Below are 12,739 nucleotides of genomic sequence, written 5' to 3' on the forward strand. Positions count from 1 at the left end.
ATATACACACACACTGTTGATCACAATGGAAAATTATTTAGCCATCCAAAAAAGGAAATCCTGCTATTTGTGACAGCATGAATGGACCTTGAGAGCATTATAAGTCAAATAAGTCAGAGAAAGACAAAGACTGTGTGATCTCACTTTCACATGGAATCTAAAAAAGCTGAACGCATTGAAACGGAGTTGAATGGTGGTTGCCAGGGGCTGGGGTGGACAGGGTGGAGGAAGTAGGAAGATATTGATCAAAGGAAACAAACTTCCAGTTACAAAATGAGTAAGTTCTGGGGATCTAATTCAGAGCATGGTTATTATCTTTAAAAATACTGTATTATACACTTGAAAGCTGCTAAGAGAGTAGATCTTAAATGTTTTTACCAGAAAAAAACCAAAAGGTAATTAGGTGATGGAGATGTTAATTAACCTTATTATAGTAATCATTTCACAGTATATATGTGTAACAAATCTTACAGTGTATAGTTTAAACTTACACAATGTTACATGTGAATTATATCTCAATAAAGCTGGGAAAAATAAGTGTATTGAAGATTAAAAAAGAAGCATTGTATTTTATCAAATCCTTTTTCCATCTATAGAGACAAGGATATGGTATTTGCTTTTTACTCTGTTAATGTGGTATATTACATCTGTTTTTTGTTAAACCATCCTTATGTTCCTGAAATAAACCTGGTTGTTTATGGCAGATGATCATCTTATATGATGTTGCCAGTTTCAGTTTGCACATATTTTCTTCTGGAATATCTTTGAATCTTATCTTCATGAGGGATTTTGGTGTGTAATTTTCTTTTCTTACAAGGTCATTGTCTAGGTTTGATACAATGTTATTACTGACCTGATAATGTAAGTTGGGAAGTGTTCCCTCCTGGTCTGTCTTCTGAAAGGATTTGTGTAGTTTTGGTATTTTCTCTTTAAATGTTTGACAGAATTTACTAATTAAGCCATCTAAACCACCTAGGCTTTTCTTCATGGGAAGATTTTTAAATTCCTAACTCAGTTTGCTTTCTTCTTGAGCCAGTTTTGGTAATCTGTGTCTATCAAGGAATTACTTAAAGTGGAATTAGATTGATTTTAGATTATTCTTCCTGTCTAATGTAAGTGTTTAAAACTATTATTTTCTCTCTTAGTACTGCTTTACATGCATCCCATAACTTTTGGTAGTTACATTTTATTTTCAATTCAATTCATTTTTTAATTTCTCTTGGTTTCCTCTTACGTTTACTTTTCAAGCATTTGGTGATTTTCCATACACCCTTCTGTTTTGGTTTCTAATTTAATTTCTTTGTGGTTGGAGAAGATACTTTATGATTTCAATAATTTGATTTAATGACTGATGTGGTTGATTTTGTTGTTTTTCAGTAATGTGTCTCATGTCTTAACAGGCTTCTATTATATTTAACAAATATTTTTTAGTATACTATTTTAATTCCTCTGTTGATTTTTTTTTTTTAGCTTTGAGTTATGTTTTTAGTGATTACTCTAGGGCTTACAGTATACATTTTTAACTAAATCACAGCCACAATTTCTGTAAAATATCGTTACCTTGCTCTAATATTTCTTCCTCCTTTTTTTCTGCTATTTTTGTCACACATATTTCAACTATATGTTATACATCCAGTGTAATACAATGTTAAAATAATGTTTTTGCTTTAAACAGTCTTATATTTTTAAAAATATTAATTGAATAAAAGAGAAGCACAAACCCTATACAGTCTTGTATTTACCCACATATATATCATTTTTAGAACTATACTTTTCTATATATTCGAGTTAAAGATTTTTTTAAGAATATTTCTTCTGGGGTTGATGTGTTAGCAGTAAATTTACTCAGTTTTTATTTGGAAATGTCTTTATTTTGCTTTTATTTTTGAAAGGATAATGTCACTGAATATGTAATTCTTGGTTGACAGTTTTTTTTCTTTCAACATTGGATACTCATTCGGCTGACATTGTTTCATTCTACTCCATGATTTCCCGTCAGAAGTAAGCCTTAATTTTAATGGTATTCTCTTGTATGTTTTGAGTTGTTTTTCTCTTGCTGCTTTGAAGACTTTCAGCAGTTTGACTCTACTTCTAGGTGTGATTCCAAAGGTTTTCCTGCTTGAGTTCATCGTGCTTGTGGTGTCTATAATGTTCTTTAAAACAAAACTAGGAAGTTTTTTTATTGTTATTTTTTCATATATTTATCTTGCGTCTTTCTCAGTTTGGAACTTATATTTGGACACTTGAGGTTGTTGCATAGATCTTTGAGTGTCTGTTTATTTTTCTTCTGTTTTTCTCTTTAGATTTGATAATTTCTGTTGATCTATCTTCATATATAGATACTTCTGCCATCTCAGATCTGCTCTTGAGCCACCTAGTGGATTTTTCATTTCAATTATTGTACTTTTCATCTGTAGAGTTTTCATTTGGTTATGTTGTTATAGTTTCAGGTGTCTGTTGAGATTGCCTATTTGTTGAATCATTGTTCTATTTCCTTTAATTCTTAGAACATGGTTTCCTTACATTTTTTGGACATGTTTGTAATAGCTTCTTTGAAGTCTTTGCTAAGTCCAGCATCTGGGCCCACTCAGTTTCTCGTGACTGCTTCTTTTTCTTAAGTATTGATCACTTTCCTGTTTCTTTTTATATCTTCTAATTTTTTTGTAGCATCTGTATATTCTTTTCTCTTTCATGTATGTCTCTTACTATTCATATTTGATCATGTTTGGACAACTTTTAATTTTTTAATTGTTTATTTCACTGGGGGCATGGTTGGGATAAATTTTTTTTAAGTAATTTTTATTTATTTATTTATTTATTTTTGGCTGCATTGGGTCTTTGTTGCTGCATGTGCGGACCTTCTCCAGTTGCGGCGAGCAGGGGCTACTCCTCATTGAGGTGCGCAGGCTTCTCATTGTGTTGGCTTCTCTTGTTGCAGAGCACAGGCTCTAGGCACGTGAGCTTTAGCAGCTGTGGCATGTGGCTCAGCAGTTGTGGTTCATGGGCTCCAGAGCACAGGCTCAGCAGCTGTGGCGCACAGGCCTAGCCACTCCGTGGCCTCTGGGATCCGCCCAGGCCAGGGATCGAATCTGTATCCCCTGCAATGGCAGGCGGATTCCTAACCACTGTGCCACCAGGGAAATCCCATATTTTTTTTCCCCAAATAGGTTATAAGTCTGTTGTGGATAGGAACTGTATCTTAAATAAGGAGGATCTACCATGCTGCTAATAAGTTTAGTTCTGATTTCATGGTCTATTTTTAAATACTTAACTCTGCTGAATTTTCTTCAAAAAGGAAAACCTATATTGCATTCTATTAATCTCTGCAGAAGAACTATTGGAACCTGCCTTAATTTCCAGTCAAGGACAGACTTGATGGGACTTCCCTGGTGGTCCAATGGTAAAGAATCCACCTTACAATGCAGGGGTTGTGAGTTCGATCCCTGGTCAGGGAACTGAGATCCCACATGCCACAGGGAAACTGAGCCTGCGTGCCACAACTAACCGAGCTCATGAACCTCAACTAGAAGCTGTGTGCCGCAAATTACAGGGCCCATGCACTCTGGAACCCATGCGCCCTGGAGCCTCCATGCCACAACTAGAGAAGAGAAAATCCACACACCACAACTAGAGAGAAGCCCACACACCTCAGTGAAGATCCTGCTTGCCGCAACTAAGACCCAACACAGCCAAGAATAAAATTTTAAATTTAAGTCATAAATAAATCTTTAAAAAAGAAAAAGTTTGCTGACCAAAAAAAAGGTCAGAACTGTTTATTTAAAATAACAGAGAACAGACTTGATAACTAATACATGTGGGGTGAGAATACATATGTGTTAACTTATTTGTGAAACTCAGAAAAACTCATTTTCCAGTGTTTCCTGAGTATTTATACTCTGTGTATGTATAAATTGACAGGCAGAGGCTCTGTAAACTTTTGGAGGCCCATCTAGAGAAACAAATGTGTTTTCCTTCCAAGAAATAGGGTAATAACCATTAGTAATCCATTGGTATTAGTAATTAAGTTACATTAACTCCAAGAGACCAGAGTTTAAAACGTTTTTATTCATTTAGACCACTATTCTTCACATTTATCATCGTTATTACTATTATTATAGTTTTTTGAAAGTAAATAGAATAAGACATTAATATTCTGCAAAGTCTATTTAAGATATGTAATTAGGGAAAGTTTGAACACAATTTATGTATGAATAGAATTTTTTAAATCACATACTTCTAAAGACATGGTTTTGTGAATTCTTTATTCTTATTTGTTTTCACATTTTTAGATATGCCATTGCATTGGCCTTAAGGGAAAAACAGCGTGTAATATTTACTAGCCCAATTAAGGCCCTGAGTAACCAGAAATACCGTGAAATGTATGAAGAATTTCAAGATGTTGGTCTGATGACTGGAGATGTTACTATTAATCCTACAGCATCTTGTCTTGTTATGACCACAGAGGTAATTTATATCGTGTCTCAATTAAATTAATTTTCCTTTTAATTAATGTGGCTATTCAGTTAAAACAGCTAATGTTTTATTACTTGCTCTATATTGATAAAAATGTTACATTTTACTGTCTGAGTAGATTTACTTGAAAGGGATAGAGTTCATCTTAAAACAAGTTCTAATAATTGAATTTAGTTGTAAATTACCAATATTTCTGTTATTTGTCATAATATAGATGCAGTTTTTTCTTCACAAAATATTTTTAAAGGTGTATTGTCAGTGACATGAAAATAATTTGATGGTTTTGTATAATTTCAAGGATTTCAGTACATAGTTTCGAATATGTAGTAGCTCCTTGTTCTGTGTGATTTTTTTTTTCTTCTGTATCTGAGTGTTGATACAAATAGATAACTAACTTTTTAAAAAATGCCCAGTTATGTTTAGCTTCTTTCCATAATCACAGTTAAGTTTTACATATCTTTGTAACATCTTACATTTTGGACACTATTAGCTGTCTTTACTAAGTACTTTTGTACATGATTGAATTATATCATTGTATTCTACAAAGACATGGTACACTAGAGAGCATAAATTAGCTTCTGACTTTTAGAGTTACCCAAAAGCATTGCTCACGTTTCATTTTGGTGCCTAAAGTAAGTTTATTTTCCATTCTCAAAACTTTCTTCCATCCGTGGAAGATTTCTTTAACTCGGAAATCAGAATAACAGTTGCTAGAAAGTATTCATATTGGTAAGATGAGGTAGAAAAAGTGGATAACAGTATAAGATCCATTGTGTTAGATAGAAGATAACTTTAAGTTATTCTTGTATTCTAGCAAGTGTAGGTCTTGGGTTAAGCACTGTACATGCAAGGAAGTGGCTTCTTTTTCAAGATATATGGATATGGAGATGATAATTCTTTCCATGGATTATATCTGATTACTTACTTGAGAAGTCATTTATTTTGGATTTAGGGAAGGAATATTATGTATTTAAGAGATATGTATCTCCCTAAAATTATTATTATTATTATTATTTTGTGGTACGCGGGCCTCTCACTGTTGTGGCCTCTCCTGTTGCGGAGCACAGGCTCCAGAAATGCAGGCTCAGCAGCCATGGCTCATGGGCCTAGCCGCTCTGCAGCATGTGGGATCTTCCCGGACCGGGGCATGAACCCGTGTCCCCTGCATCAGCAGGCGGACTCACAACCACTGTGCCACCAGGGAAGCCCTCCCTAAAATTATTTTAATCTTTCCGTTAAAAAAGAATATCCAAAATTTCTTGTTAGATAGAAGAGCTTTTGGTATGTCAGAATCCTGCTAAATCTTCTCCTTTTTCTTTAGATTTTGAGAAGTATGCTGTACAGAGGTTCTGAAGTTATGCGAGAAGTTGCTTGGGTCATATTTGATGAAATTCATTACATGAGAGATTCAGGTATATTCTGTAGTGTTGTTGAGATGTGAGCATGTATTCTATTTAAGAATGGCATTAGGTAGGGCGGAGTCAAGATGGCGTACTATTAGGATGCGGAATTCGCGTCTCCTCACAACTAGGGCACCTACCAGGTACCAGTGGGGGACCACGGACACCTAAGGGACAGGAGAAAACCCCAGTGACCGTGTAGGATGTGGGGCGTGGGGGCAGTGAAGTGGGAGGAGAAGTGGAGACAGGATGGGACTGGCATCCCTGAGGGGCAGCTTAGGGAGGGGAGGAGATCCCATGCCCAACGGGGGAAATTGGGGAACCATTGGATCAAAAGGGAGCATGGCCAGGTTTCCCCTCCCCAGTTGGACCCCCAGGAACCTGTTGAGATTCCGGGCCTGATCCTCTGCCCACCTAGTCTCCCTCCAGCCACGTGGGTCCTGAGGGAGTGGGAGGGAGGAAAGGGGGAGCAAAACTAAAGGCCGGACCTCTGGGATGGCACCCCTGAGGGGTGGCTGGGGGAGAGAAGGAGTTCCTGCACCCAGCAGGACCTACCCACGATTAAGGGTCCAGTGGCAATGTGGGAGACCCCAGGGGAGACAGTGGGGGAGGTTCACGAAAGAACAGAAGGGAATGGGGCCAGTGCTTTCCCTGTCCACTTAGGCAGCAGGAAGCATTTTGGGCTCCCGGACCTAATACTCCGCCCTCGGAGCCTCCCATCTACAGAGCACAGCCCAAGCCCCGCCACTACACCCCCACCCAGGGCCCTACTTCTACACTCGGAGAATCCCTCCAATGAGCTGGGCCTAAATCCCACCCACACACCCTCAGTCAGGGCCCTACCTCCTAACTCCTGAACCCCACACTCCAGAGGCCCTCCTTTCGACATGCTGCCTTTCCCCTTCTGCTCAGGCCCCGCCCCACGCTCACCCCACCACCCGCCTAGGTCCCACCCCACCCTAAATCCTGCCACTACCTAAGTTCCACCCCCTACCTAAACTCCTTCTGCATAGCCAAGGCTTTTTTGTTTTTTCTTCCCTTTTTTTTTTCTTTTCCTTTTTCCTTTTAGATTGGTGTTCTATTTTACATTGTTGATTCATTGCTGTTGATTCTTTTATATTTTTATTTTTCCTAATCTTTTATTTTTCTAATTTTATTTTATTCTTTATACTTTGTTAGTGATCTCTCCTTATGGCTTGTGGCCCACCCCCTTTTTTCCTTCTGCTGTGGTTTTATTTTACCTTGTTGCAGTTGTTTCAATTATAGTTTTATTTTTCCTAATATACCTTTATCTTTCTGATTGTATTTTCTTTTTTATTCTTGATATCGTACTACTCCTTTTTCCTTTCTTTCTTTCTTCTTCTTCTTCTTTTTTTTTTTTTTTACTGCACCACGAAGCTTGCAGGATTTTGGTTCCCAGGCCAGAAGTTGGGCCCGAGCTCCTGTGGTGGGAGCTCCAAGTCCAAACCACAGGACTAACAGAGAACCTCAGACCACAGGGAATATCAATAGGAGTGAGGCCTCCCGGAGGTGATCATCACAGCATTAGGAACCAGCTCATCTAACTGCTTGCAAACTCCAGTGCTGGACGTCTCAGACCCAACAACCACTAAGGCAGGAATACAGCAGCACCCATCCAAAAAAACAAAAAAAAGAAATGGCAAAAGGATATGTTACAGACGAAGGAGTAGGGGAAAAACCTACAAGACCAAATAAATGAAGATGACATAAGCAACCTCCTGAAAAGGAATTCAGAATAATGATAGTAAAGATGATCCCAAATCTCGGAAACAGAATGGAGAAAATACAAGAAACATTTAACAAGGACTGAGAACGAAACAGCAGACAAGCAGTGATGAACAACACAATTACTGAAATTAAAAATACTCTAGAAGGAATCAATAACAATACCTGAAGCAGAAGAACGGATAAGTAAGCTGGAAGATAAAGCGGTGTAAATAACTGCCAGGGAGCAGAATAAACAAAAAGGAATGAAAAGACTTGAGGACAGTTTCAGAGACCTTTGGGACAACATTAAACGCAGCAACATTCGAATGGTAGAAGGGTCCCAGAAGAAGAGAAAGAGAAAGGGATTGAGAAAATATTTGAAGACATTATAGTCGAAAACTTCTCTAACGTGGGAAAGGAAATAAGTCCAGGAAGGACAGAGAGTACCATCAGGATAAATCCAAAGAGAGACGCACTGAGACACATCTTAAACAAACTATCAAAAATTAAATACAAAGTAAAAATATTAAAAGCAGTAAGGGAAAAACAACAAATAATATACAAGGGAATCCCCATAAGGTTAACAGCTGATTTTTCAGCAGAAACCAGGCAAGCCAGAAGGGAGTGACAGGACATATTTAAAGTGATGAAAGGGAAAAACCTACAGCCAAGATTACCCTACCCAGCAAGGATCTCATTCAGATTCGATAGAGAAATTAAAACTTTAACAGATAGGCAAACGTTAAGAGAATTCAGGACCATCAAACCAGCTTTACAACAAATGCTAAAGGAAATTTTTTAGGCAGGAAACACAAGAGAAGGAAAAGACCTACAAAAACAAACCCGAAGCAATTAAGAAAATGGTAATAGGAACATACATATTGATAATTACGTTAAATGTAAATGGATAAAATGCTCCAACCAAAAGATGTCAATTGGCTGAATGGATACCAAAACAAGACCTGTACATATGCTGTCTACAAGAGACCCACTTCAGACCTAGGGACACGTACAGACTGAAAGTGAGGGGATGGAAAAGGATACTCCATGCAAGTGGAAATCAAAAGAAAGCTGAAGTAGGAATTCTCATATCAGACAAAATAGACTTTAAAATAAAGACTATTATAAGAGACAAAGAAGGACACTACATAATGATCAAGGGATTGATCCAAGAAGAAGATATAACAATTGTAAATATTTATGCACCCAACATAGGAGTACCACAATACATAAGGCAAATGCTAACAGCCATAAAAGGTGAAATAGACAGTACTACAATCATAGTAGGGAACTTTAACACTCCACCACTTTCACCAATGGACAGATCAACCAAGATGAAAATAAGGAAACACAAGCTTTAAATGATACATTAAACAAGATGGAAAAGAAAAAAAAAAAGATGAGTTTAATATTTATAGGATATTCCATCCAAAAACAACAGAATACACTTTACTCTCTTGTGCTCATGGAACATTCTCCAGGGTAGATCATATCTTGGGTCACAAATCAAGCCTTGGTAAATTTAAGAAAATTGAAATCATATCAAATATTTTTTCCAACCTCAACACTGTGAGACTAGATATCAATTACAGGAAGAAATCTGTAAAAAATACAACCACATGGAAGCTAAACAATACACTACTAAATAACCAAGAAATGAAGAAATCAAATCACTGAAGAAATCAAAGAGGAAACCAAAAAATACCTAGAAACAAATGACAAAACACAGTGAACCCAAACTTATGGGATCCAGCAAAAGCAGTTTTAAGAGGAAGTTTATAGCAATACAATCAGACCTCAAGAAACAAAAAAATCTCAAACAACCTAATCTTGCACCTAAAGCAATTAGAGAAAGAAAAACAAAAAACCCCTGAAATTAGTTGAAGGAAAGAAATCATAAAGATCAGAAATAAATGGAAAAGAAATGAAAGAAGTAGTAGCAAATATCAATAAAACTAAAAGCTGATTCTCTGAGAAGATAAAGAATATTGATAAACCATTAGCCAGACTCACTAAGAAAAAAAGGGAGAAGACTCAAATCAACAGAATTAGAAATGAAAAAGGGGAAGTAACAACTGACAATGCAGAAATACAAGGATCCTGAGAGATTACTACAAGCAACTGTATGCCAACAAAATGGAAAACCTGGAAGAAATGGACACATTCTTAGAAAAGCACAGCCTTCCGAGACTGAACCATGAAGAAATAGAAAATATAAACAGACAATCACAAGCACTGAAACTGAGACTGTGATTAAAAATCTTCCAACAAACAAAAGCACAGCACCAGATGGCTTCACAGCCAAATTCTATCAAACACTTAGAGAAGAGCTAGCACCTATCCTTCTCAAAGTCTTCCAAAATATAGCAGAGGTAGGAACGGTCCCAAACTCTTTCTATGAGGCCACCATCACCTGATCCAAAACTAGATGAAGATGTCACACAGAAAACTACAGGCCAATATCACTGATGAACATAGATGCAAAATCCTCAACAAAATAGTAGCAAACAGAATCCAACAGCACATTAAAAGGATCATACACCATGATCAAGTGGTTTATCCCAGGAATGGAAGGATTCTTCAGTATACGTAAATCCATCAGTGTGATACAGCATATTAACAAATTGAAGGATGAGACCCATATGATCATCTCAATAGATGCAGAAAAAACTTTTGACAAAATTCAACACCCATTTATGATAAAAACTCTCCAGAAGAGAGGCATAGAAGGAACCTACCTGAACATAATAAAGGCCATATATGACAAACCCACAGCCAACATCATTCTCAGTGGTGAAAAACTGAAACCATTTCCTCAGGAAACAAGACAAGGTTACCCACTCTCTCATTTTACCTCACCACTTTTATTCAACATAGTTTTGGAAGTTTTACCCACAGCAATCAGAGAAGAAAAAGAAGTAAGAGGAATTCAAATTGGAAAAGAAGTTAAACTGTCACTGTCTGCAGGTGACATGATACTATACATAGAGAATCCTAAAGATGCTACCAGAAAACTACTAGAGCTAATCAATAAATTTGGTAGAGTAGCAGGATACAAAATTAATGTACAGAAATCTCTTGCATGCCTATACACTGATGATGAAAAATCTGAAAGAGAAATTAAGTAAACACTCCCATTTACCACTGCAACAAAAAGAATAAAATACGTAGGAATAAACCTACCTAAGGATACAAAAGACCTGTATGCAGAAAACTATAAGACACTGATGAAAGAAATAAAGGTGATACAAAGGGAGGGAGAGATATACTATATTCTTGGATTGTATGAATCAACATTGTGAAAAGGACTGTACTGTCCAAAGCAATCTACAGATTCAGTGCAATCCCTATCAAACTACCAGTGGCATGTTTCACAGAAGTAGAACAGAAAATTGCACAATTTGTATTGAAACACAAAATATCCCGAATAGCCAAAGCAGTCTTGAGAAAAACAGACCTGGAGGAATCAGGCTCCTGGACTTCAGACTATGCTAGAAAGCTACAGTAATCAAGACAGTATGGTACTGACAAAAAACAGAAACAGATCAGTGGAACAGGGTAGAAAGCACGGAGATAAACCCACGCACATATGGTCACCTCATCTTTGGTAAAGGAGGCAAGAATATACAATGGAGAAAAGAGCGTCTGCAATAAGTGGTGCTGGGAAAATTGGATAGCTACATGTAAAAGAATGAAATTAGAACACTTCCTAAACCATACACAAAAATAAACTCAAAATGTATTAAAGACCTAAATGTAAGGTCAGACACTGTAAAACTCTTAGAGCAAAACATAGGAAGAACACTCTGACATAAATCACAGCAAGGTCATTTTTGACCCACCTCCTAGAGAAATGGAAGTAAAAACAAAAATAAACACATGGGACCTAATGAAACTTAAAAGCTGTTTCACAGCAAAGGAAACCATAAGACCAAAATGCAATCCTCAGAACAGGAGAAAATATTTGCAGAAGAAGCAACTGACAAAGGATTAATCTCCAGAATATACAAGCAGCTCACGCAGCTCAATATCAAAAAAACCCAATCCAAAAATGGACAGAAGACCTAAATAGACATTTCTCCAGAGAAGATATACAGATTGCTAGCAAACACGTGAAAAGATGCTCAACGCCACTAATCATTAGAGAAATGCAAATCAAAACTAAAATGAGGTATCACCTCACTTCAGTCAGAATGGGCATCATCAAAAAATCTACAAAGTAAATGCTGGAGAGGGTGTGGAGAAAACGGGACCCTCTTGCACGGTTGGTGGGAAAGTAAATTGATGCAGCCACTGTGGAGAACAGTATGGAGGTTCCTTAAAAAACTAAAAATAGAACTACCATATGACCCAGCAGTCCCACTACTGGGCATATACCTTGAGAAAACCATAATTCAGAAAGAGTCATGTACCACAGTGTTCATTGCAGCACTATTTATAATAGCCAGGACATGGAAGCAACCTAAGTGTCGACATATGAATGGATAAAGAAGATGTGGCACATACATACAATGGAATATTATTCAGCCATAAAAAGAAACGAAATTGAATTATTTGTAGTGAGGTGGATGGACCTAAAGTCTGTTATACAGAGGGAAGTAAGTCAGAAAGAGAACAAATACCGTATGCTAACACATGTATATGGAATCTAAAAAAAAAAAAATGGTTTTGAAGAACCTTGGAGCAAGATAGGAATAAAGACACAGAGGTAGACAATGGACTTGACATGGGGAGGGAGGAGTGTAAGCTGGGATGAAGAGAGAGTAGCACTGACATACATACAGTACCAAATGTAAAATAGCTAGTGGGAAGCAGCTGCATGGCACAGGGAGATCAGCTTGGTGCTTTGTGACCACCTAGAAGGGTGGGATAAGGAGGGTGGGAGGGAGATGCACGAGGGAGGGGATATGTGGATATATGTATGCATATAGATGATTCACTTTGTTATGCAGCAGAAGCTAACAACACTAAATCATACTCTATTAATAAAGATGTTAAAAAAAAAAAGAATGGCATTAGGAATTTGGAACAAGTAGTTGATCTTCCATGTGAGTAGAGTTCTCATAAACTAATTTGTGGATAACATGATGTGATATTTCCAGTAGGATCTCATTCAGTTACAGCTTAAAAAGTAACAA

General features: G+C 37.1%; 1 protein-coding gene across 1 annotated transcript in view; it reads left to right on the forward strand.

Moving 5' to 3' along the window:
* Window positions 1-12,739, forward strand: part of MTREX (Mtr4 exosome RNA helicase) — a 127,552-nt gene that overhangs the window by 29,429 nt on the left and 85,384 nt on the right. Inside the window, exons 6-7 of the mRNA XM_081231525.1 lie at window positions 4,290-4,464; window positions 5,795-5,885. Of these exons, the coding sequence (XP_081087651.1) occupies window positions 4,290-4,464; window positions 5,795-5,885 (266 nt within the window). The remainder of the gene's footprint in view (window positions 1-4,289; window positions 4,465-5,794; window positions 5,886-12,739) is intronic.

The sequence above is a fragment of the Mesoplodon bidens genome (genome assembly GCF_964165515.1).
Source record: "Mesoplodon bidens genome assembly, chromosome: 4".
Lineage (NCBI taxonomy): Eukaryota > Metazoa > Chordata > Mammalia > Artiodactyla > Ziphiidae > Mesoplodon > Mesoplodon bidens.